Source organism: Archocentrus centrarchus, chromosome 7 (assembly GCF_007364275.1).
Source record: "Archocentrus centrarchus isolate MPI-CPG fArcCen1 chromosome 7, fArcCen1, whole genome shotgun sequence".
In the NCBI taxonomy this organism is placed as follows: domain Eukaryota; kingdom Metazoa; phylum Chordata; class Actinopteri; order Cichliformes; family Cichlidae; genus Archocentrus; species Archocentrus centrarchus.
The window spans coordinates 14,562,214-14,588,362 of NC_044352.1; the positions used below are offsets into that span (position 1 = coordinate 14,562,214).

Below are 26,149 nucleotides of genomic sequence, written 5' to 3' on the forward strand. Positions count from 1 at the left end.
AATATGATTAAAATTGTAATCTTACAGACATTTTAAGTTTCTTTCACTTTTCTTGGTTGTATATTTCACACTGTACCTCTGGCCACTTTAGTGAATATATTTTACGGACTCCGGTGCAAAGACTGCAGGACAAATCTCTGTAGCCAAGACACGTACCTTGGCTGATTGTATTTTATGTTGCAGCACTGGAATCTGAATAGTAGGGTCAGACACCATGGGTACAGTTTTTGTAGGCCATTTCAGAGCCAGGCCACTGTAAATGAATACGCAGCTTGGTGACCTTAAAAACAGCCCAAAGCAAAAGCAGAAGCATCGCACATGCCCCGGAACGTCTTTGATCATATGAGGGTGGAGTAACGGCGAACACAGCTGATTTCTTCAGCGTTGAAACAGCTCGACCTCTGGACCTCTCCAACAAGGCTTCAAAAGAGTCGGGTCGGGAGGAAGAGGGTGGAGGAGAATCGAGCGTTTAATGTGCGCAGGTGCGTACCCTACTTTTTCAAAAAACCAATCGGGCTGCAGCATCAACGCAAGACTAAAAAGCTGCCTTAGCGCATCCCGAAACTGGCGCTCTTTTCTGCGCTGCCACTGTGCTTAAAATCGAAAGAGGAAAAGAAGGGGACGGCGGAAGGTGAAGAAAACGCAATGACAGCGGGGTGCCTCTAGCCGTGAAAACAAGGGAATAAAAACCAGGGATTAAAAGCACTGTTGTGGCAGCTACAGCGGTCTTCAGCGCTGCATAACGGTACCGGAGGTTGGTCATGATCGGACGCGGATTCTGGGTATGTAAGACCAGGCTAGGGAAGAGGGGGAGCAAGCTTGGGATTGTGTCTTTTTTATGTGGGACGATTGCATGCGCAGCCCTGTCGGCTCTGCTTTTTGTGGACTTTATTGAATCATGGGTCACCTCCATGGGAATGAACACCGTGGTAGAACCGCACATCGGCATCATCCCTCCGCAAAGCGTCCCTCCCAACAGACCCGAGGAATTTTTGCTCATGCCCAGCCCGCTTGTGTGCCAGCGTGCCAAGCCTTACCTCATTACAATGGTCACTTCCGCTCCTGCCAATCAAAGGGCCCGCCAAGCCATCAGGGACACCTGGGGAGGAGAGGTGGAGGTGAGAGGTCTGCGGGTTATGACCCTCTTCATGGTCGGTGTGGCATCTGATCCCGGACTGGCTAAACTGCTGATAGAAGAGGCTCGGGAGAAGGGAGACCTAATTCAGGGGCGTTTTTTGGACACGTACTCCAACCTCACCCTGAAGACCCTGTCCATGCTGGGCTGGACCCGCAGGTTCTGCCCTCAGGCTCACTTCATGGCCAAAGTGGATGATGATGTCTTGTTCAATCCTAGCGCTCTCCTACACTTTCTGAACAGAAGCCGTAACCCCTATGAACAAGGAGACTTGTACCTTGGCAGGGTGCATCTCCATGTGGCTCCGGACCGGGACCCGGAGAGCAAGCACTACCTCCCCTCAGGAGCATATCCTCCCTCTGTGTTTCCAGACTATTGCAGTGGCACAGCCTATGTTCTGTCCCGCTCTGCATTGCTTAAAATTTCCCTGGCAGCTTCTGCATCACCTTTATCCACACCTCTGCCCCCTGAGGATGTGTTTGTAGGCCTTTGCGCTCGGGCAGCTGGAGTGCTACCCTCACATTGCTCTCTCTTCTCCGGTGGACCAGGTGTGCCGTACGGGCGCTGCTGCTATCAGGCCATGGTGTCCGTTCACCACATCCCACCCAGAGACATGCTGCACTACTGGGCTGATGTGCATTCATCACCACCCTGCTCCTGGCTGAATCTACGGGCTTCTTTGGGGATTTGCAAAGTCCGGGCGATGCTGGGCACAGCTCTGGGGCTGGAGCAAGGACTGTGAGGGTTAACAGAATGCAAACCTGGACTTACTGGAGGCTGTGCCTCGCTTCAGTACTGTGAACAGCACAAGTGCTCTTCAAGCTGTGAAGCTACACATGCACTAAAAAGAAAAAATGCTTTGTTTAATTTTATAGCTTTATTTTTTTAAATACTTCAATGTATTTATGTGTCTTACTGAAAGGGAAAGATCAGCTGGTAGTATAGGGAGCTGTCAGGCGAATCTGTAACCTTTAGAGTCCTACCGCCTCCTGCATTATTAGACACAAACTGTACATGTAGAGCAGTTTGGCATGCTGATACTTAATAGTGAGCTGCTAATGTGATGAATGCACATTGAAACAATGGTTTAGACATACTACATCTAATATCAATAGGCTGCTGCTACCTTCATGTTTAATACTTGCACAGGCCTACAGTCTGTCACCAATATTTCAGTCTAAATGCATGTTCACAAAAACTAGAATTGATATAGAAAAATCACAGACTTCATACAGAACCACTGCAATAGGAAGTAATAATGAACCCCAACCTGTTCTATGCTAAAGAATTTCTGTACTCACTTATAATGACTAGAGTAGATAAAATGGGATTCATGGTGTTAATCACCCAGAGGGACATGATAGTCATATGTAATAGGAAGGAATAAACATAACTGGATACGGTGACTTTTAGACCTCTTCACGAAGGCTTCACATTACAGTAGAGTTGGAACAGATTGTACAATAACTATTTAATATCCTAGCTCATCAACCAACAATGCAACTAGTGACCATAAAACTAATGTGATTCACAATATTATTTATAACATTTCTCACAAATTGTGAGATTACACATTGATTGGCAGCTTTGCAGTGATGTGCAGGTTTTATGGGCTGCCATGCCAGGCTGGGATGACATACATTTTCAATGACGTTGCTATTTGTCAATGAAGCCCTGGGCTGTTATTCTCCCCCACAGCGTTAAAGGAAAAGCTGATGCATTGTACTCAGGAAAAAATGTGCTATGAAAATAAAGCAACAAATAAACCATTCATTCAATTCAAACTACTCTTTTTTTTTTTTTTCTTCCCAGAATTGAACATTTCTATCCAACTCTTCTCCATCCTCCATGAAAATAAAGAAAAGCAGCCAATCCATGAAGCTGCTATGGTTGGGTTATTTTGAAAGCCTCACTTGCATCAAGGCATCTTATGTGTGGCCAGAAAACTACATGTAATGCATGAATCCCAACAAAGTAGCCATCACACATGCATAGATGCCAATTAAAAAGAGGCACAAATATCATTTAAAATACCAAAACCTTTAAGTTCCTAAGATGATCATGTTTCTTTTGTTCTAATTTGGAAGAAAAGGCTTCCGTCTGTCTCAAAGTGCTTAAGTGTTTTAGATTCAGCTGTGATTTCAAATAACAGTGAATTTAAAGGCTTGGCATTACAGTGTTTAATTTTAGAATTTATTTAAACAACAGTTGACATATGCTCAGGAAGTTCAGAGAGAAGAACATCATCTGACAAGGTTAAAAATACAACTTAACAAAAATTCTGGATGACACTAATGCCAGCTAGCACATCACATTATCTGCAGACAGGATGCACTTCAGGCTACAGACATCAAATATAGCTTTCCCTACTCCACTCAACATTGATTAGTTCCCCGTCACAATGCAAGCCTTTATTTCTAGAATTTCAGCCGTTGGTGTTTTGCTGGTGGAATAATGTGTCCAAAAAAAAGTGTTCTTTATGTGAAGTTCAGAGGTCACTCCCATAGAATGTCACTGGGTTTTCAGCTACACAAAGCATACTCCTTTTCTATTTTTTGAATCTGTCCAATGCAGATTTCTGGGAAGAAAATGTAGCCACATTCTGCTCTCTCTCCCTCCTTTCTTTTTCCATCTTCATTTTGTCCTCCACGCCTTTTCTGATTATGTCCTGGGGAATAAACAAGTCAAGAGAGATCAGCCATGGACTCCAAATACAGCAGAAAAGTCACAGAGATTTAATTAAATTTCATCTCATAACTTGGACTACATACCCTCTGCTCCCCATGGGCCACTTGTTTCTTGCGCCTCTCAACAGCTCCTGCAGAACTACGACCTTTTTTTTTAAACTTGGGAACAAATTTTTCTTTAGCAAGTGGGTCAAAGCCCTGAAACAAACAAACAAAAAAAAAGATAAAACATGCTTTTAGAAGTGTGACAATAATAATTAGCCTACTATAACTTCAAAATATGCAGATATGCATATGCATCTTAAATACACAGATGATTTAAGAGACTGACCAGAGCCTCAACCCTGTCTTGATGCCTTTGAGCCAAGGTGGCCTGGTCAACCTGTGCCAGCGCAGTGGGGTCAAGGCTGATAAGATCTGGCTGAATCTTGTCCAGCAGGGCTTTAACCTCCCATTCCTGTCTCTGCTTCGCACTTCGATATGGATTTGCATCCAGACCATCAAAGTTAGGCTCACCAGCACCTGTGATGGCAAATGAGAGACAGCAGAAGTAGAGAGGGAGGAGACAGTTTTAATCAACTGAAAAATCTATGTTGGGATTTAAGGAAACATGAAAATTTACTTCAGTGAATGTAGCTATTATAACAACCCATCTGTCAAACTTTTCTGCTTCGGCCTTAACCTGTACAATGTAGTTCAGAGTACCTCTTACATGTCTAGGTGTAATAAAAAACTGAGTCTGACCTGGTACGAGCATGCTGGTGAAACCTTCTCCATATCCAACTCCGAGGACATCCTCAAAGGGACAGAAGTGGAGCCCCCACACTGTTCCCCGAACTCTATGAGCCATGTATGGTTTAGTCACGGGTGTGCTCCATACATCCTTGTAAATCTGCAGGGAGACAATTTCCACATACTGAAATTAACATGTTGTATCTACTGCTTTTTAAACCAGCACGGGCACCTCGTCAGTGGAAATGTGGTATTAGTATTGTGGCCCTGCCTGCGCATAGATCGCTTTGCTGTTCAAGTTACTGCTTTGCTTTACAGATCCCATCGTTTTCCATTAGTTTTCTTAGAGGATTACTTTCTAGAGCTGCAATCATACAACCTTCTAAGAGCAATAGCTATTTAAGAGTCACTTTCCTGCAACCCCACAGATCTTCCTCTTTGTGTTTCACTAGCCAGACTTCCATTTGTATTAATCCACAGCACATCACTGCTCTAAATGCAAATAACCACTGATTCTTCACCACCATCTAATTTTTCAATAAATGAGAAATGTAATGTCGCCTCACAACAAGAAGGGTCTGTGTTCAAAGCCTGTGGGGAGTTTGCGTGTTCTCCCCTGTGTCTGCATGGGTTCTCTCAAGGTACTCCTGTTTTCCTCCCACAGCCCAAAGACAGGCATGTTAAGTTAACTGGTGATTTGTGAATATGAGCATGAATGGTTGGCATGTCTTTCTATGTTAGCACTGTGATAAACTGATAACCTGTCCTGGGTGTACCCTGCTCAACGCCATATAACAGAACACTTTATGAAACGACTAATGCCTGTTTTATGTTTGCATGGGATGTAGTGCAGGCGTTAGGGAGATAGTCACAGACTGCCTATCTGCCTGCAGTGTTTGTTCTCAATGAAATCAATGTACAAAATATGTTTTACAACCAGTCTGTGGACCACTCTTTATTGTGTTGTTGGTCCATCAGCTGGCCGTGGAGAACACATACAAAGAGCTGAAGTGAAACAGAGTGTTAAAAACAATAAAAAAAAATGTGTGCATTGCAGCTACTTTTCACATTTTTTTTTTCCTTAAATCTTTGATGATTCCCGCCCACTTGTCAAACAATCAGCATTTAACCAACGCCCGTTTGTGGTGGGTGAAAACTCCTCCCAGTTCACAGTCCAAACGGAAATGCGTACACAGACGGACACATTTGTGAAACCATAAATTATGCTTAATGTGGGCAGTGTGGATCTGATAACCTGAACGACATCTCCCGTGGCTGCAGATAGCAATCCTCTCTGGCTCAGTGACAAACAGGAAGCTCCAGCAGGAAGGAAGTATGACTTGAGGGGCTTGAAGGCTCTTATGTCATACACCTTCAGCTTCTTGTCCATTCCAGATGTCACCATGTACCTGTCAAAAGAAAAGCACACCATAATAAAAGACTACTCTGACTGGACATAAAACATGTGCGTGAACACCTCACTTATGATTGCTGAAGCTTTTAAGTCTCCAAGAGATTCATTTGTCAAGGTTACATAGCTGAAGGAAAAAAAAACTTTCACAAAAATAAACCCAAAGCCTACGGGGAAAATCTTTTTTGTTGATTTTCTGTTAAGGGAACTACATTGTGAGCTGATTTCTATACAGGCTTACCAAAAAAAACAAAAAAACAAAAACAAAACCCACAAGAGAAGGAAAGATGAAAGAACTAAAAACTGTGGCACTCTATGTGCTTTACAGGCCTTTATAGATATTTTCCTGTGAACTCCTGCTATAAATTGCAAGTTCTTAAAAGATTAAGTAAAATATACACTTACTGGCCACTTCATTAGGTACACCTGTTGCATACTCAGTTTTTCTAAATGTGATAGTTTTAGTTGACAAAAACTCAAAAAAGTTTTAGTCAGCTTTAGTGGGGAAAAAGAAGAAAGTATTAGTCTTTACAAATTAATTTGAATAATTAGTGGAAACAGTGGAATCAATTATGTGGTGTATTTTTATCATTCGACATCAGTATTTTCTATCAATATTTTTATATCATGTAATGTTACATGTATTAATCACACACACTGAATTAATGGTCACACTATATATATTATTTGTCACATATATTAATCACACACACTGGATTAATGGTCACATTATATATTATATGTCACCTATATTGTCACTCACACACTGGTACACTGCATGCTTTAGGTGAGTGGAAAGGACTGAGGCCTCCTAAGCCAGGGCCATGGGTTTTTTCCACTGGTAGAACTGCACTCATTCATATTTAGAGGTTCACCTTTGTACACAGTGCACTTTTGACACAGTATTGCCAGAGTGAAGGTCTGGTAGCGGGGAGTGTGTGTCCTGAAAAGGGGAGTTGAAGTCCCACCTGAGCTACTGAAAAATGTAAGGGAGAAATTGTGTATTGAGATAAGACCGCCCTAAAAGTGTTTCTTATAATGTGAAAACATGGATAGAAGCGCTCAGGTGGGAGGTATTTTCACGTGGGAAAAGTTGTTTGTTTATGACAGCCCAGATAACAGTGTTGGAGCCATTGCATGAGGATCAAACTCATAGTGGATTGGGAGCATCCTTCTATGCCCATTGTTCCTGATAACAGCAGGGGGCGGTGCGAGTTTGGGCGATAAAAGGCAGAGGCAAGGTTGGGAGAGAGCATCTCTATTGGGCTCCTTTAGCGCACTTTTTGCTTTTCCTATCTCCTTTGTAAGGGCTCCAAAGGCACACACTCCCGGGAGGGCTTTTTGCTTTCTTGTACTTTGTTTAATTTTGTGCTTCAATAAATCCTGGAAACCAAACCTGCTCATCTCCAGTGAGTTTTCGTAAAGTGTGGAGTTACTATCAAGGTGCATTTGTTTTCACTGGTCTCACTCCCACCTGGTAAGAGGAGCAGTGGGAGAGAGCCGTTACCACGACCCGACAATTACTTCAAAAATACAATAAACAAAAACACTGGCAATTGGGGCTTTATTTGTCAGAATTTGCTAAAGTGCAATGAACATACATATGCCCAAAATATAAGCAATGGATGCAAAACACATGCTTAACTTGACCTTGTCTGCCAGGGCAATTAAGTTGATACCACACAACATCAGACTATCTTTAACTAGTGCAAAATATCAGGGTGGTGAGCCTTAAGATGCCAGGTGCCACTTAAGATTTGCTGTCTTTTTTTAGAAAAGTTTTAATCCACAGTTACCGCCATCTCCCTGGACAATGCATTCAGTTTTCCTTTCAAATGTGTTATATTGAAAATAAGTCCATAGATCTTTTCTTGGTTTGCATCCACCGAGCCCACTTGTGCAACGTCCAGCATCTGCCATGGTCCATCAGTGATTAATTAATTTCACATAGTTATTAATGGCCCACGGGTAAATAGCGCTCCACCACTCATACTTATGATGCACTGCACCAGCTGCAGCGAAGGCCGCAACCTGTGCACTAACCTGTTTTCTGCGCTGACAGTGACACATTGATTAGTGATGAGCGGATAAAAACAGCGGTCAGCATTTTTTACAGTGACATTTAAGCTAGTCTGACCCCCAAAAATGGCCAAATGAAACAGGGATTTTCCAAACAGGTGGGAGGCAAAGGACCTGATTGGTGACACTGGACGTAAACTGTCCGTCTCTTTTCCTCACCTGAGATGTGCAGGGAAAAGAGAGGATTAGTGAGACAGATGCAGGAGAAGATGTAGAGGGAGACCTGCACAGGTGAGCTAACAGTGCGTTACTGCTCACACACCAGGAAACGCTACACAGCAAAGTCCTGAAGACACAACACGAGCATCGTAACACAGACATATAAGAGGCAAAGGTTTAAGTCACCGGCAGTTTCGAAGGAAATAGCTTCTGAATTTGGTGACTTGCCCTATACACAGGTGTGATGAGCTACCTGAGGAAATCTGTCAACTTCATGAAAAGTAAAGTAAAAGTCTCAGCAGGGCTCCGGGATGAAAGGTGGCTGTGAGAAGCATCCATACGTCTGTGGAGCTTCAGGGACGGGACCATGTGATTATGGGTGTGACTGCCCAAAAAACCCCAAAAAAACAAAACTCAGAGCAGGTCTCCACTGCTGTGTTTGCAGCTGTGCTTTTTGCTGAGAAACTGGACACACTGTGCAGTTTACGCAGTGTTTTTCTGACTGAAGTGCAGAAATTCACTTTATTTATGTTATTTTTGAAGAAAAATATAATTTTATATTTTATTTAATGTGTTGAAGAAAAAGTTGCTGTATTCTGGTCATTCAAATTCATATTGCTGATTAAAATTATTATTTTTAGTCCTGTTCGACCTGCAATTTTGGCCCATCCTGTGACTGAGTTTGACACCCCTGGATTAAAGTAATGGAGGTGGTGGGCATGACCAAAAACAGATGGGATGCAGCAACATTGCTGATAGGTTTTAGCTTTTGACTGACAGATTACAAGCACAATAGGCAGACATGTCATGCATTTTGGATGACTGATGGAACATCAATTAACCTTCTTGTCCAGTTTCGTCAACGAAAACTCACAGATGTCTCGTCATGTTTTAGTCATCAAAGAGCTATGTTTATCTCGTCATTGTCATGAAAAAAAAAAGGGTTGTCAACGAAATAATTTCATCTTCGTCTTCATCATCGTCAAGTGAAACAACACTGGTATGTAAGCAGTGTCAAGATGGCCTGGTGAAATTCATGCAGAGCATCAGAATGGGGAACAAAAATAATTTAAGTGACTTTGAATGTGGTGTGCTTGTTGGTGCCAGACAGACAGATCTGAGTATTTGAGAAACTGCTACTCTATTTGGATTTTCCTGCACAACCATCTCTAGAGTTTACAGAGAATGGTCTGAAAAATACAAAATATCCAGTAAGCATCAGCTCTAAGAGAATGGCCAAACTGCTTCAAGCAGAGAGGAAGGGAACAGTAACTCAAATAACCACTTTTTACAACCAAGGTATGCAGAAGAGCATCTGAATGCACAGCATGTCAATCATTGATGCAGATGCAGAAGTAGAAGAAGACAACTGAGTGCCATGCATTGCAGCATCATCTGGTGGAAGATGGCTGCATAACACTGAGGACACATCAATTTCCCTGCATTAGATATCAGTTAAAATTTTAACAATTAGATTGAACGAGCACTACAGCAATAGTGACAATTAGTCTTCTGATCGACTAGTGGTGTACATCCCTAAATAGAACATTGGAAAAATGTTGCCTGGTCTGATGAGTCTCAATTTCTCCTGCAACATTCAGATGGTAGGTCAGGATTTGGCATAAAAACATGAAAGCATGGACCCATTCTACCTTGCATCAACAGTTCAGGCTGTTGGTGGTGTAATGGTGTGGGGATATTTTCATGGATCACTTTGGGCCACTTAATACCAACTGAGCATCACTTAAATGCCACAGTCTACCTGAGTATTGCTGCTGACCGTGTCTATCCCTTTATGACCACAGTGTACCCATCTTCCGATGGCTGCTTCCAGCAGGATAACGTGCCACGACATAAAGCTCAAATCATCTTAAACTGGTTTCTTGAGTATAAAAATGAGTTCACTATACTCAAATGGCCTCCAAAGTCACCAGATCTCAATCCAATAGAGGACCTTTGGGATGTGGTGGAATGGGAGAGTCACATCATGGATGTGCAGCTGATCAATCTGCAGTAACTTGTGATGCTATCATGTCAATATGGACCAAAAACTCAGAGAAATGCTTCCAGCACCTTGTTGTATCTATGTCATGAAAAATTAAGGCAGTTTTGAAGGTTGCAAGGTGTATCTAAAAAAAGTAGCCAGTGAGTCAATATATAAAACGATGCTTTTAGTGCTTAGGACTATTGTGAAACATCATCAGTATAACTTTGACAGAATTCACAAAACATTTCTGCTTCTCTCCTCTGTGAAAAGATTTATGTGACTTACGTGCCCGTCTTGTCCACAGCGACGGAGCGCACACTGCCTTGGTGACAAAGCATCTTGACAAGGGCTTCTTTCTGGTTTGGTGACCACAGGGTGACCGTGCCGTTAGCATGACCTAGATGGATGATGGCATTATAAGGGTTCTGGCACATCACATCAAGTCGGCCAGTTTTGGTGCAGATAGCTGCCACTTCTTTTCCCACTGACACATCCAGGTACTGCAGGAAACTGGTAGCACTCTAAAGATGACAACAAAAACAAGGCTTCGCTTTTAAATTTAAATTATTGTCAACAAAAGTTTTTTCTCATGTTTATTTATCAGATTAATCTCTAAACTATCACGGTTTTGTCTGCAAGACATGAAGTGCTAGACTGACGCATGTTTCTGCAACAAAACTGTATATTGTCTGAACTCCTCTGTAGTGGATAATAAGTTGTTTTTATGTGTTGTTACATATTGTCATGATTGTGGTACCCTCTCAGCCAGCTCACGCTTAGATGCAGAATCAATTTTTTTCCCCCCTTTTTTTTTTGTATTGGAAGCTTCCCGGTTTCTCTTTGTAGTCTGAATTTGATTGGCCAATCACATTTGTTTGTATGTAGGAAAACAGCATTTACCAAAATACATGTGAAACTCTACCATGATTTAGCTTTTTATAAGCTTCTTTTTAATTGATTTTTATCTAGAACCACACAGACGGTCACAAATAACAGGACGTCTTGGCCTGGAAATCTGCTGACTATACAGGAAGCCAGAAAATTTAGGCTTAATCAGCAGTCAAAGCAGGAAAATTTTAATAACGAGACTATGACTGGAGAAAATTATGGCTTAATGAAAAATACTGGCAGCTGGCAGTGATACTCCTCAGCCTCTTAGTAGATGCACCTATGGTATTAATTCTAGGTGACTTCCTTCTTGAGCAACTACACAAAAGATTTTCAGAAAACTTGACCTGAAAATCTTGTGAAGTCACAGAGACTTGAACTCAAGATTTTAAGGAGATGTACCTATGGTATCAATTTAAAAAAATCCTGTTGCCTCGTTCTCAAGTTATCATGTTCACAATAATTGAGTATCCGTGCCACTCAATGCCCACCTGTCTGCCTGCCCGCCCGCCAGGGCAGGTTGACGACAATACCCCATCAGCCTTTTAGGGCTGAGGGGAAAAAAGGACAATATATTATTGTGGAAATGGAAATGCAAGAAACAGAAAGATATAAGATCAATTAATATGAACTCACCGCTGTGGCTAGCAAAAAGTGATAGGGGAGGAACTGCATACGAAGGACGTCATTGAATTTTCGGATGCAATGAAGCTCTATTCCATTAGAGTCATAGATATAAAGCCACTTCTTCTGAGCCACTGCATACATAGTCTCACTATGAAGCCACCTAAATAAAAGGCAGAAATTTGTTTTAGTCCGGAGGAGATGTTCAAAAATGATTGACAATGATGTTGTTTGTTGATATGTGAGACATGGCTTTCCGCTTTGTGTGACTTACTTCACATCATTGACAGATTCCATCACATTTATCTCACACATCAGCTGTTTGGACACCCAATCTATACAGGCAACATGGCCTCTCCTCCCACCAAGCAGCAGGTGACTGAAGTGAAGAGAATATAAACATGAACAAAATTAAAACTTATAAAGTCTCTTTGCTAAATGGTATTAAGTGGTGAAGCTGGTGTACCATTTAGCAAAGAAGCCAGAGTTATCAAAGGCTTAATGTTGAAATCTAATCACAAACGGAGTTGGAAATAAATATGTTGCTCGTATATGCTGGGAGAGAAAATACTGTTATATAAGCTGCTTAACATTTACTCTAGAAATGAGTATTTGCCTTGCCAACCCCTCTGGCAAACAACGCTAATCATTGCTCTGTTCCATACGTCAGCCCTGGAACAGGGCACTGATCAACAGAGCTATGCTTGAAATGGAGTTATGCTTCTAGTATGTGACTGAACTGGATGGACTACAGTAAATAATTTTGTCAGAAGATAACAGTACCCAACATGACAACACCCAGTACCATTAACACGATGGTTTCAGATATATTTTTTCTATGAATCACTGTCTAGTATCCCAGTGTTTACTTCTGTTAATGTCACCACTGTGAGTGACATGGATGGATCAAACTGACCTGAGTTTCCATCAATCTTTTTCTTAGACTGTTGAAAATTTCTGAAATCTAAGCTGTCCTGAACATTAAAACAGGATAACCAGCAGCAAAAGCTTCAAAAAAAAAAAAAAGAAAAAAAAAAAAAGGCCAGTTTGTACATGTACATAGAGCCCAACCAATATTATTGGCTGATATCAGCAATTTGGTAATATATTGGTATTGCATTTATAAAGGCAGATGAAAAGTTAAATAGTAAAGAAGAGATGGAAGAATCACACTTTAACCATGTTGAGTGTTGATACTGCATAGTTTGTCCAACAGAGGGAGGCTATGTGGCCATTAAAAATGAGTGAGATCCTGATATCCACCGTAAGTAAGAAGCCAACTCATTCATCTGAAAGTGGTTGGGGCTGTCACGGTACTTCTCAGAAACAGGATTCTTTGGGAGGAAGACACTGCAACTACCACTGAAGTCCATCCGAAGTCCACTGACCAGTCGATAAGGGATGCAAATGCCAAGGTGCCTACTGGCTGCAAGTGGAATGCTCAAACCGAGGTGGACAGAGCTATCGGTAGTCTGCAACACCAAGAGATAATTGGCACAGTCCAGGCAGGGAGAGCAGGGCTAGGCTAGGATAGGGAAAGGTGCTACGGTTTTGGTCCAAGGCCAACTGCAAAAGGAGGAAGGAGATGGTGGTGGCAGAGGTGATGAGGATGGAGGAAGAGCGCTATATATCAAGGCTGTGTCACAAGGGCAACAAGTAAGCTGGACAACCTGGGAGGGGGATGTCAACCAGAACATCAGTTAGTCTGAACTGTGGAAGATCCCACAGGCAAGGCTCAGCTTCCTTATTCGCTCCACATACAACTCGCTTCCCTGTCCTCTGAACCTTCACCAGTGGTTCGGGAATGAGGAAAGCTGCTTGCTCTGCAATGTTCCCAGTGCAAGCTTCCAGCACATCCTGTCACGCTGCAAGACTGTGCTCTCCCACGGGCACTATAGCTGGCACCATGACCAGGTTTTGAGAAAGCTAGCCAAAATGCTTGAGGAGCATTGACTGGACAGCAAAGAACCACCACCAGTGGAGGACCACACCAACTTTGGCACACTTCACACCAGAAACAAGAGCCCACTTGAGGCTCGACTCACTGAGTAACTGAAGAAAAGAAAAAAAAAACCCAAAACACTAGAGGTGGAGATTGAGGCTGTCTTCGAGTGCAAGAAGGCCAAATATGAAGGGCTGGCTGCCAAGTGCCGGGAAGCAGGCTGTAAGACCATCATCTACCAAGTGAAGGTTGGATGCCTGAGCTTTGTAGGACTATCAGCCATACACCGCTTGAGACACGCAGGAGTTACTGGAAAAAAGCTGAGGAAGGTAATGAAAGGTCTGGCAGAGGAGGCTGAGAAAGGCAGCTTTTGGGTCTGGAAAAGGAGGAAGGACAGGGGCTGGGGAAACGACTAACCTAGACAATGGCCGAATGAGTGAAAATCAATCAGCTGCAAGGAGTGACAGGGAGACATCCCTATCACTGCTCTGCCAACAGGAAACATACCAGGAGTAAAGGAGTGAAACGTTGGTGAATGGTGGTACATGGCTGATGACCTTGCAGCTTACACATCGGCACTGGAGATGGTGCGACAGGCAGTAATGCCCAGCGGGTCATTCCACCTACCTGTACAGTTAAATTCAAACTGCATTTTATATTATCTTAGTAAAGACTCATACATTATTTTTTAAACACCACTTTCAGCTGCTCCCTTGTCACAAGTGGTTGTCACAACAGGGAGCTTAACATGTTTGATTTAGCAGAGTTTTACATCATATGCCCTTCCTGACAAAACCCCGAAGGGGGTTTGTGTCTCTGGTTGGAAATGAACAACAATCTTTTGCTTGCCAAGCACTATGGAACCACGATTGGCTCATGAATAATTATAGATAACAAATGTCAGGGAAATATTTTCATATTTCATGTGCCTAAAAGAAACACAAGAGACCTGATGGCCTATAGAGCTCCGCTGCCAAATGTTTTACTTGTACAATAACTAATTTGGCTGTAGGTCAACCATCACTGAGCTGATACTTACTTTTTGTTTACAAATGTAAAAAAAAAATAAAATAAAATATTGAAAATCTGGAACATTCTGTAGACCTTCGCCCAATGAATACTCAAAGTTTCAGAAAAATTGGGCAACAAAATAAGGAAGGAGTCACAATTGAAGTTAAACATAAATCTACAGCAATTCTTGAAAATTCATAAAAAAATAAAAATAAAAGTCCAAAATCAGAAATTGGAGCATTTTGGAGTCAAGAGAACTTGACTCAGTCAACATCAGAGAAAAACACTAATGTTTGTGGCTGTGATAACAGGAGCTGCAACTGCTCCAAATCCACTTCATACTTTGCATGTCATGTGTGATACTGACCGTCCAGTCTTGCTGTAATCCACACGATATGGTCCAAACTGAGATAGTTTCAGATTAAAATACTGAGGAGAAGAAGAAGAGAGCAAGAAATAAATGAACAACACTCACTCTGGTAGTAACAACTTCATAATTCTGGAAGCACCAGTGCTGTGTGCAGTCACTTTTGGGATTCTTTTCTTCTATAACATGGCATAACAACTGATCAGAGTAAAGAGGAAGCTACGTTCAGCCTCTCCCTTGTCACAAGGGGTTGCTACAGCAGGTAGCTCTGCATATTTTGATTTGGCACAATTTTATTCCAGATGCCCTTCATGATCCAACCCCAAAAGAAATGTGTCTTTCCAGCTGGAATTGAAACAGTGACCTTTCACTTGGCTTTGCAGTAGTTTATGGAGGAAACCATAAATCACCACAAAATCCAAAAATAAACAATAGGACTTTATTTTATAACACCATGTCTATTTGTCTATTTGAAATTTAAAAAAATGGATACATAATTAATAATTACCGTTGGAACTTTTAAACTGACATCTTTTAAAATTTTAACCAGTAAATTGTTTTCTAACAAAATTGTTATTTTACACTAAACATCTACCATATTTTCCGGACTATAAGTTGCACTTTTTTTTCATAGTTTGGCCGGGGGTGCAACTTATACTCTGGAGCAACTTATATGTGAAATTATTAACACATTAACCAAAATACTCAGACACTTGACATGTCCGTGAACCAGCGCGTTAAGGCAGTCTTGTGCAACCTGTGGGAGCAGAGGCTGATGGATGGAGAGCACAGCTTCACGGCACCCAGGAGAATGCACCACCCAACTTTCCTGGAAGTCATTGGATGGATCAACAAAGCATGGGCTTCAGCGACAACTAAAACCATCCTGTCAGGATTCAGAAGGCCAGAATAATTGGAACTGCAACTGACGACGAGTCTGACGAAAGCGACGCTGAAGGGGAAGCGGCGCTTCATCTACCTACGGAGTGTGCGGAGTTGTTTAGAAGTAACACCGAGGATGAAGAATTAAATGGATTGATGGTTTGGTAAACTTGTTAGCATGTTCTTTATGCTATGATTATATGAATAACTGTTAATGTTACGTTAACATTACAGACAGGTACTCAGTTCATTGTGCGTCATGTAACTGAATGTGTTACGTTAGCATACCATAGGCATAACCGTATTCGGCCTGTTCTTTAATCCATTATCCATTAAATTGCCTTTCAAGATGTAATGTCTGTTCTTGGTCTCGGATTCTATCAAATAAATACACCCCCACCCCCCAAAAATGTGACTTATAGTCCAGTGTGACTTATATATGTTTTTTCTTCTTTATTATGCATTTTTTGGCTGGTGCGACTTATAGTCCGATGTGACTTATAGTCCGAAAAATACGGTATACGGTGAGCATTCCTTAAACTTCTTTTTCATAATCTGAGCCAGAAATCTCCACTTCAATATTACTTCAGGTGATATTGGAGGTTTTTACAGAAGTATTTGCTTTTTAATCATTCAGAACTCTAATTTACTTAACGTTTTATTCCTAAAAACAAAAGGGGAAAAAAAAAGAAGCTTTTTTTGGATGCAGAGTATATTCTAATTTATAGGGTAATAAACATATATTCTAAATTATCTCAATGAAGAAAAAAAACAAACCAAAAAATAAAAAACAAAAAAGCCTTAATCTGGGTTTATCCAAAATTTCTATACAAATTTACTTATTCACTTCGTTTTTCAGGAAATTTCTCTTCCCAAAAATAATATTCATGACCAACTAGACAAGTTTCATGGTGACAGGGATTAGTATTTTTTTTCCTTAATAAACATAGTGCCAACTTAAGGTGCAATTTGTTAAAAAAACCAAAAAAAAACCCAACAAAGACACATGTGACTAAGGTTCCAGTACCTTTGCTCCAGATGTTATATCCACAGCGTCTGCAATATCCTCCTGTGAAATTGTAAATGTGTCCTCATCTTCATCTCCTTCTAGAAATCTGAGATCAGAAGGAAACAGCACTCAAAGGGACATTTTTCATCATATGATCGCTGTCACAGTCAGCATACAATGTGACACAAAAAAGGGAGAATCATTTCAAGGCACTTACCCTGCCTCCTCTGGGAGGAGAAGGTCAAACCGGGCCGCTTGCTTCTGGGCCATTTCTGAAGCATCTTCTGAACGTGCTATAATGTCTCTCAGCTTGTATTGCTTATGGTGGGGCTATAGAGAAAAAGAACAGAGAAACAAGATGAAGGCTGGAAACAAGGGCTAAAAATAACTTAGTATTTAAAAAAAAAAAAAAGCCACTTGGATGCTTACCTTTTTAAGTTTCTCTTTCCTCTTGAATTTCTGCACCCTGTCTTCTGGAATGGGAGCAGGCCCTGGAAATGGGTCTGATTTCTGAGAGAACATAAATATTAGTTAGAACAAAAAAAAAAAAAATCATATTAAAATTGAAGAGTAGAACCAGACTGAATTGTGGTAAACATTAAAGGTCATCTTCTTCCAGTCATAAGGCCTGCTTCACACTTAAGTAATTCAGCAAAAAATTCTGTACAAGGCTCATGAGTCAACACATGGGTTTTGCAAAACCTAACAGGAGATCAGGTTACCTTTATTAACACAACTGTGCTATTGTTTGGACATTTTGTAACCTGGGCTGCTGTTACACTGCAAAAAGGTGACGCACAGACTGTTACTGTAACGAAGGGTACCCAAAGATGCATCTTAAACAGGACGTGCAACACGCAACCTCCCACATCAGTTTAAACAACAACAATAATGATTTTCGCGTGTCAACGTCATTCTTATTCACCTACCCCTTTATTGATTTTATCTCCATCTTTTGGACCCTCCTCTTGCTTTCTCTTCTTTGCTTTTCGTGTCTTTTGGTCCTTCTGCTGCAGAGCCTTTTCTCCGTCGTTTTTAACTTTTTCTTCTTTCCCCTCCTCCTCCCGGAGCTCCTGCCAGTACCGAGCAGGCGGCTGTAAGACAGGAGCAAACAGTGGCAAGTTAAAAGATGTGACTCTAAGGAATTTCATGGAGTTTATTTATGCCCAGAAACGCTGTTTTGAGCCCCGTGTACTGCTATTCACATTAGCTGCCTGATGCTAGCAAGCAATGAACTGCTATTTCCTGTTTATTAGTTAAAACGCTGTATCTCTTAACTGCAGTTATCAACAGCGTCAAAGGACTGCGATTATGTGCTTTGAGTAATGATTTATCTGTACCTACCTTTTTCTTTTTACCCACGTGTGTATCAGACACAGTTGCCTCGCCGGGAGACGCCATTTCTGTTGTATACGTTTTTCTTGTTCTTGGATTACGGCTGTAGTAAACTGTGTCTGTGACCGCCACCTCTTGGTCTGGAAGGGTTACTGTATCGGCTTACATGTCAAGTGTGTACGTTATAATGAAAACAGGAGGTCCAGAGGTGGCAAAAGTACAGACATTCTGTACTTGAGTAGAAGTACAAGTACTTCTGTTAAAAAATAGTTTGGGTAAAATTTGAAGTACTGGTTAAACTTCTTTACTTCAGTAAAAGTAAAAAAGTACAGGCTCTGAAATGTACTCAAAGTAAGAAAGTAAAAGTCCTTTGGAGGATGTTTCTACCAGCTATTTTTGTGTAAAGCTAAATGAACCTCATTATATATTATTGTAATATATGAAATAATACATGAGAATACAAATGTTATTTCAATCTAAATTTTAATTCTAATGAATGCACTCAGCTTGAATCTGTTATGTAGGACACAAGCTGTGCTACACTTCATGTAACCTGTAACTCTGATCATAAACACAGACACTGTGCTCCAGTCCAACACAGAACTTTACTGTAAATACAGTACAGCAAACTACACTGCAGTATTGTTGATACAATCTTTGAACACAAAGTTAGCAGTTTACTTTGCAGTCCTTACCTTTAAATCTAACCTCTCTTCTTCCTCTCCTGTCCTTTTTCTTATGTCTTTCTCCATCTGAGTGAACGCTCTCTTTCTTTTCTCTCCCTGGAAATTCAGGAGCTGTTCTTTTAGCTAGCAGACACAAGTGACGTTTGGTGAGGTTTGTGATGGGTGAGGTACTGACTCATCTGGAGTCGGATGTTCACATATATGAACCCAAATAGAAGCTTATATTTCAATTTTAATTATGCTAATGATTCATTATACGTTAATCAACTTCATACTGTTCAATAATGATGGAAAAACAAACAAAATATTTAATGTAAGGTCAAAATATTTTTTCGGGGAGGGGGGGGGGGGTTTTCTATTTTTAAATTTAAAAAAAAAACATGTATTATCATACCTTTATTTGAAGATGAAGTCCATGTGCCTATCCTGCTGCTGGGACAGCACTGCCCCCTACTGAAGCAGCACGGTACTTTCTGCCTCACTCTGTGTATTTTCACCGTGCATTTATGAATGACCACAAAGAGTTAACATGTCACATCAGGGGCGGAACTTCTGGGGGGGGGCTGGGAGGACGGCACGCCCCCGGCCCGGCCGCAGAGGGGGCCCGGATGGAAGAAAAGTTAAGATTTCAGGTAGCCAGATCTCTAGCACGTCCGAGGAGAGCTGGAGAAGGCAGGCCCTCTCCTAAGCATATCCAGATGAACAAGGTATACAGCTAAAGGTATAGCTTACTTTACATCACCCATCATTCATGTTTTACATGGGGGTTTTAAAGATTGCCACAGTCAGAACTGAGTCATGGTTGCTAAAAACTTTACAAGACCGACTGACTTTAGTGATGTAGTAGGTGTAAAATATTGAATAAAATGTTGTGCTCGCATGACTGGCTTTATTTTCAGTCTTACATTTAACTTCATGACATGCAAATTTTCAAGTGGATCGATGATATTTCCTCCAAGTGTATTTTGGGTAAAACTCGTCACCAGCTGTCCACCAATGTCATCATCAGTCACTTGGCAACAGATTGTAAACTAAGTGGAGCATTTTTAGGGACTAAGCTAACATGAGTGGCACTTTATAACATACACATTCCCACTTTTGTGGGCATGTGTATGTTGTAAAATTATGTTATGATGAGCTTTATTATTTGGGTATAAAGGGCCCGGTCATTTGCCCCGCCCCCGGCCCAGCTCTGATTTGTTCCTCTAGTGCAGGGGTCATCAACTACATTCGTCCAAGGGCCAAAATTTTTTTTGGCAAACACTATGAGGGCCAGATGCTCTCATAAGGTAAAATAAAAGGAATATTGTATCCTAAGTAATATATTATCATTTGATATGTCAATTTTCCTTTCAAATTTGTACTATTTTTAAATGATGTCATGTGCAAGTCTTGCACTTATGTGCTCTTCTCAGTTATGTTGAGGGTTGTTATGGAGACAGCACAATTATGTGCTGCTGTGGTCATCATAGATATAATGAGCATGGGAAAGAATAAAATATTACATAAGAGCAACAAGTTTATCCTAGCATTCTCTACTTTTCAGAAGGCAGGGCTTTTTTTTAGATTTTTTTTTCAAATGCAAAACCCTCTAAATCTGCCTGGATATTTTTCCTTTTGAAAGAGCTTTTTTCTCTCCATTTTTCTTTTTTAATCTGGATCGTATGGTAAATTTTTGTAATTTTATTACACAGGCAACGTTGAGGTCCCTTCCTTCAAAAATGTTAGAAAGTTATTTACCTACTTTTTAATAAATAATATTTTGTTTGTAAAACCACCAAAATCTTCAGTCTGTCCTCTGCCCAGTGTGAATGAAGGCAAACGGCCCAAATATGAGACTATGATAAAAAGATTTCTATATAGATTCATGCAGTACAACTGCAATGGCAAAAATGCAAGCACATTTATTTTAACAATACCAGAATAGTAGATACTGGGCCGCAGGGGATGCATAGGGGGCTGCACATCAAATCTCCTACCCGTCTGATCCCCCGCAATAATGGTGAGACCCGTGCAGGGTCTCACCAAAAGTGAACCTGATTTAATGCACCTAGAGTTAAATGTCAGATTAAACAAAAAGGTAATATGAGTGGGTGAGTTCATTGCAAGTGTTTGTGTTTTTTTTTTTTTTTACAAGGTCATTGTCAGCTGTCTCATTTTTCATCAACTGTAAAGTTAACTTTTGCATTTTGGTCTTAAACTCATCAAGAAATTCAAAACACAAAATTTATGTCCTTAAATTAAAATTTGACACACCTTCTATGTAAGCTAGAGTAGAACAAAAAGAACACAAGAAATCAAAAAACAAAACATGGGATGAATCTCAAAATATCTAAAAATAATCATTTTAAAGTTCTCTATTTTAAAATGGCTCTTGGATAACTTTGTCTGTACCTGTAAAATTACTGTTCAATTCTGACTCCATTGCATGAAAATCTGGGGAAATTGATAGGTTCAGACTTAGAAAGATCAACAATCAAAATCATTTCAAAGGATTATACCGTACTCAACATTATATTAATTCTGTAAGGGTTAATGATCTGCTGCAGGTCTTTTCTCTCCTCTGAGGTACAGTTGGAGGACCACACTGTACATCCATAGTTCAGGACACTTTATGTGGTGGATTGGTAGAAGATGGTGAGGAGTTTTGGTGGGAGCCCAGTTTTTCTGAGGGACTGCAGGAAGAAGAGTCTCTGCTGGGCCTTCTTTACCACTTCTCTGGTGTTTATTACCCATGTCAAGTCTCTTGACTCCAAGTCTCTTGACTCCCTACCTGTTCCACCTTTTCCCCAGCAATTACCAGACTGGCATGTACTGTGTCCTTATGTTTCCTGAAGTCAATGACAAGCTCCTTTGTCTTGTTGATGTTGAGGAGCAAGTCATTATTTTGGCAGCAGGACGTGAGGGCCTGGAGCTCCTGTCTGTAGGCTGCCTCATCTGCCTTTTTGTTATCAATCCCACCACAGCTATGTCATCTGCAAACTTGAATGTGTAGGTTGTTTCATAAATGAGGGTAGAGTCATGTGTAAAAAGTGTGAATGGGAGTGGATTGAGAACACAGCTTTGGGGGGTACCAGTATTGATGAGTATGTTAGCTGAGTAGAGGTCTCCAAGTCCCATGTGCTGTGGTCTGTTGGAGAGAAAATGTTTAATCCAGCTAAAGAGGTGGTAGTCCAGGCCCAGTGTCAGCAATTTGTCTACCAGCTTGCCCAGGATGACAGTGTTAAAGGCCGAGCTGAAGTCGACAAACTGCATCCTTACATAGGTATTTGGGTTCTTGAGGTGTGTCAGTGCAGTATGGAGCAGGAGTGAGATGGTGTCCTCAGTGCATCTGTTGGTGTTATAGGCAATCTGGTACTGGTCGAGGTCAGGAGGGACGGAGGCCTTGATGTGATTCATTACCAGTCTTTCAAATCATTTCATGATTACGGGTGTTAATGCAACGGGATGATAACCATTCAAGCATGTAACTGCTGAGTGCATCGGGATTGGGATGATGGTCGCAATCTTCAAGTAGGTAGAAACTGCAAGGCAGAAACAGGTTCTGGTTTTCTGTTTTTCACTGTGTGATGCAACATAGTTGTTGGTGAGCCTTTTTCCAAACGTTCACTTTTGAACTTTTTATGCTTCAGCTCCAGTCTGGTGAGCTTGCAGTGGATCACTGGCAATGTTTGGCGACATGAGTGATTCCTGTGGAAAGACTGATGATGTCTAACCTGAAACCTTTGGTTCCTTCAGCTGTCTGAGTATCTTTGTTTACAGTCTGTTCAATTTGTCTGGTCTACTGGAATTATTCCAAAGAGACTGTTCCTTCAAAAGTATCCTTGGGCAAGATACTGAACCCCAAGTTGCTCTCCGGCGCAAGTGTTGTGTGAATGTTAGACTTAGCTTAGTTACACATGGATGGATGGTGTGAATGGGTAAATGTAAACGTGTTGTATTAGCTCAGATAGAGTAGAAAAGCGCTATATAAGAACTAGTCCATTTACCACTGTCCCTCTCTTGATGTTTGAATAAGACAGAGCAAAATCACAACTGTGTCCATGTAAGACACCCAGAAGGCTGAGAGGGGACCATTGTCTTTTCTGAGCTAGTTGAGGAACTGAAAATGAGCTGGCATCTTGCCCGAGAGTTTCCTCAAATCTGGGCTGTGATACTTTATCACACAGGCTGCAGACTGCTTGCAGAGTTTCCTTCAAAGTAAATGAGATCCTAAAGGTGACGCTCCTCTAACCAGGGATCAAAGTATTTCCAGGCTAGTTTCAGGAGAGCCTCATAGAGCAGTTTCTGGAGCCTTATTGCTCAGTTATACCTGTGACCATCACAACCCCCTGTGACTGAGCCATCAGCTAACACTCCTGCTTTTATGTAAAGGTCTCAGACCAGCATCTGCAAAATATTTTCCATGAAAACGCAGGTGGTATGAAACTCCCCCATTCTTAAGATGATGTCCTCAGATGTCTCTGGATGTTTCCGGGTGAATTCAGCAGCTTTGGCATACAATGCCTGGTCAAAAACAAAAACGTTGTTGTTGAGCTGCAGAGACTTTACCGTTGGTAGTTGTGTGACTGGAGTGTTATTTCTTGGCAAATAGCCATTTGCTGCATCCTGTAGAACAGCAGCGTGATCAGCATCAATTGTCTGTACAACTGGAGGAATGGCTCTCCTGCATTGTAAAAAGGAAGCACCACATCCACTGCTCCAGTGCTTCTCTTTGGGCTGCAAGGCAAAGGTCTGGTTTCAGCAAGATGATCAGCATACTCTAAATTTTGCTTGCACTGCATTGTCAGTTCTACATTTCTAGTGAGTGTTTTAACAGCAAAAGGAACACAGTGGCCCTTTTTCCACCGACGAGGTTCCGGTGCTGGTGCCAGCATTTTAACTGTCCAGCGTTTTTTCCACCGCGAACGCAAAATGGGTTCAACTCAGGCCCCACAAGCTGGTCTTGAACCGAGAACGTGTGACAAAAGCAGCAGAAGGGCGTGACTGCCATCTTCACATAAAGTTTTCTACTGCTATTTCACTGCATGGTGTGTATTACATGAGAAAATCAATGTGATTTTTCATGGCTGTGAATTAGGTTTAGGGATGTGCTGATCCAATATTCAGTATCGGTATCGGTCCAATCCTGGCCTAAATTACTGGATTGGATATTGGAAAGAAATAAAATAATGCAATCCAATCAGATATAGAAGGGTAAATAAAGGGTAAAGTACAGAAATGTGTTCCAATAAATTGATTTAAATTATACTTCTTAATATAGTGTTAAAATTTTGTAAGAGACGTATCCAAGATATCTGAGAAAACATTTCATTTGTTAGTTCTGCTAAATTTTGTTTTGTTAAATCATTTTTCTATCCCTTAGGTTCATGCCTGTTTTGGAAGAACACAGATTTGCAGATGATGGGACCCTAATGACCCGTAGCGATTGGAGCCCACAGCAGTACTTCCAACAGTACATTGACCAAACACTAATTCAGGACCTGTCCTTCTTCACCAATCAGCGTATGGTACAGGATTCAGGGTCTAGTTTAAACACAACACCAAAAGAGATCAAAACCTTTTTAGGACTTTCCATGTATACGGCATGCCTTGGATATCCAAGAATCAAAATGTACTGGGCTGCCAAAACAAGAGTCGCAGTTATAGCGGATTCCATGACACGTGATTGTTTCTACAAGATCAGGTCTTTGCTGAAAGTGGTCAATGATCTAGCTGTACCAGAAGATGAAAAGAAAATGGATCCCGTGTGGAAAGTCAGACCAGTTCTAAAGCGAGTCCTCCAAGGTTGCCTTGGCCTACCTAGGCCAACAAAGGTCTGTATTGATGAACAAATTGTTCCATTCACCGGCCGTTGTCCAGTTCGTCAGTTTGTGCCTGGGAAACCAAATCCAACAGGATTAAAGGTTTTCGTTCTTGCAAGTCCAGGTGGCTTGGTACTGGATTTTGAAACTTACATGGGAAAGAACACCTTCACTCAAGTTCAACAGATGGGCATACGTGGAAATGCAGTCCTGCGTTTGACTGAGACACTTCCCAGAGGATCACTGGTCTACTTTGACCGATATTTTACGACCATCAAGCTTCTAGATGCACTACAAGAAAGGGGCTTGTCTGCTACAGGAACAGGAACAAAAGAATCGAATCCCAACAGAGTCCCACTTCACTGCTGACAACATCCTGATTAAAAAACCAAGAGGATCATCAGAAATGATTGTACGGAGACCTGATGAAATAGCAATCACCAAGTGGATGGACAACAAGCCTGTTATCATGGCATCAACTGCCCATGGAGTTGAGCCCCAGGATACCTGTTCCAGATGGTCAAAGAAAGAACAGAGACAAATCCAAGTCCCGAGACCTGCAGTAGTTGCAGAATATAACATCAACATGGGAGGAGTTGACATGTGTGATCGCATGCTCAGCTTCTACAGAATGTCCAGCCGGACCAAGAAGTGGACTGTCCGCACCATACTTCACTTCATTGATTTGGCCATCACCAACTCATGGCTTCAGTACCGACAAGACAGCCAGGCCTTGCAACGGGCTGCAAAGAACACCTCCCAGTATCTGGAGTTCAAACTCCTCTTGGCAGAGGAACTAATAACCCAGGGACAAACATGTCAACAAGACCTGAATGTTTCAAGTGATGAAGAGTTCTCTCTGGAAATCAAAAAAAGGAAGCCCCATCCAGATGAGACAGTAAGAAAATATGGTGCTGTCCACTTGCCTGAAATGGTTAACAGTCCAAGGCCTTTCAGGTGCAGAATGCCTGGGTGCAACAGTAAAACATCTGTGAGATGTGTGAAGTGCCAAATGTTCCTCTGTGTCTCCAAAAAATCACAGTGCTTCCTCAGATATCATAAATGAATGAACTTTTGTGAAATAGAAGTATAATCAGTCGTTCCTAGTTAAATGGCCTACAGCTGGTTAAACTAAGTTCTCAGTTGATCCATGACCTACTTTTCTGATATTTTTATGTAAATATTTTAAATATGTTTTGGTATTCTGCTCACAATGATTTCAGTGGAGCTTTCAATTTTCATAATCAGCTCTTGAATTTTATTAATGTTTCAGACTCGTGATGAATGAAGTCCTGTTGTGCACTGGAGTACACATGTTGTAAAATTTAAAGAAAATTAGTTAAAACCAAAATAATCTTTGCAATGTGTTTTTTACCATTCCAAAGCTTGATTTATATGAAAAAAAATAAAA

The 26,149-nt window shown here is 41.2% G+C and overlaps 2 protein-coding genes across 3 annotated transcripts; one reads left to right on the forward strand and one right to left on the reverse strand.

The window, feature by feature from the left end:
- Positions 1 to 461: 461 nt before the first annotated feature.
- Positions 462 to 2,913, forward strand: b3galt4 (UDP-Gal:betaGlcNAc beta 1,3-galactosyltransferase, polypeptide 4). The gene has a single exon (XM_030734467.1). It carries the CDS (start codon positions 762 to 764, stop codon positions 1,875 to 1,877), a length of 1,116 nt encoding a protein of 371 aa, XP_030590327.1. The 5' UTR covers positions 462 to 761; the 3' UTR covers positions 1,878 to 2,913.
- A 387-nt stretch (positions 2,914 to 3,300) lies between these two features.
- wdr46 (WD repeat domain 46) lies at positions 3,301 to 18,399 on the reverse strand. Of its 2 annotated transcripts, XM_030734465.1 has the most exons (14): positions 18,258 to 18,399; positions 17,843 to 18,007; positions 17,343 to 17,423; positions 17,131 to 17,243; positions 16,932 to 17,019; positions 15,023 to 15,084; positions 11,977 to 12,081; positions 11,715 to 11,865; positions 10,476 to 10,711; positions 5,810 to 5,963; positions 4,567 to 4,714; positions 4,154 to 4,344; positions 3,907 to 4,020; positions 3,301 to 3,803 (listed from the first exon to the last, which is right to left on the reverse strand). In XM_030734465.1, the coding sequence occupies exons 1-14, from the start codon at positions 18,312 to 18,314 to the stop codon at positions 3,684 to 3,686; spliced, it is 1,785 nt and encodes a 594-aa protein (XP_030590325.1). In that variant the 5' UTR covers positions 18,315 to 18,399; the 3' UTR covers positions 3,301 to 3,683. The 2 variants fall into 2 exon arrangements, with proteins under 2 accessions (XP_030590325.1, XP_030590326.1); XM_030734466.1 differs by lacking the exons at positions 17,843 to 18,007; positions 18,258 to 18,399 and adding an exon at positions 17,636 to 17,762.
- Between the last annotated feature and the right edge of the window lie 7,750 nt (positions 18,400 to 26,149).

Coding starts and splice junctions, on each gene's coding strand:
- wdr46 (XM_030734465.1), bottom strand. CDS start 18,314: ATGGCGTCTCCCGGCGAGGCAACTGTGTCTGATACACACGTGGGTAAA. Junction 15,085..16,931: donor ATATAACATCTGGAGCAAAG/GTACTGGAACCT, acceptor TCTTCTCCTCAG/TATTTTAATCTGAAACTATC. Junction 4,715..5,809: donor CCACGGGAGATGTCGTTCAG/GTTATCAGATCC, acceptor GTCTCCCTGCAG/ATTTACAAGGATGTATGGAG.
- b3galt4 (XM_030734467.1), top strand. CDS start 762: ATGATCGGACGCGGATTCTGGGTATGTAAGACCAGGCTAGGGAAGAGG.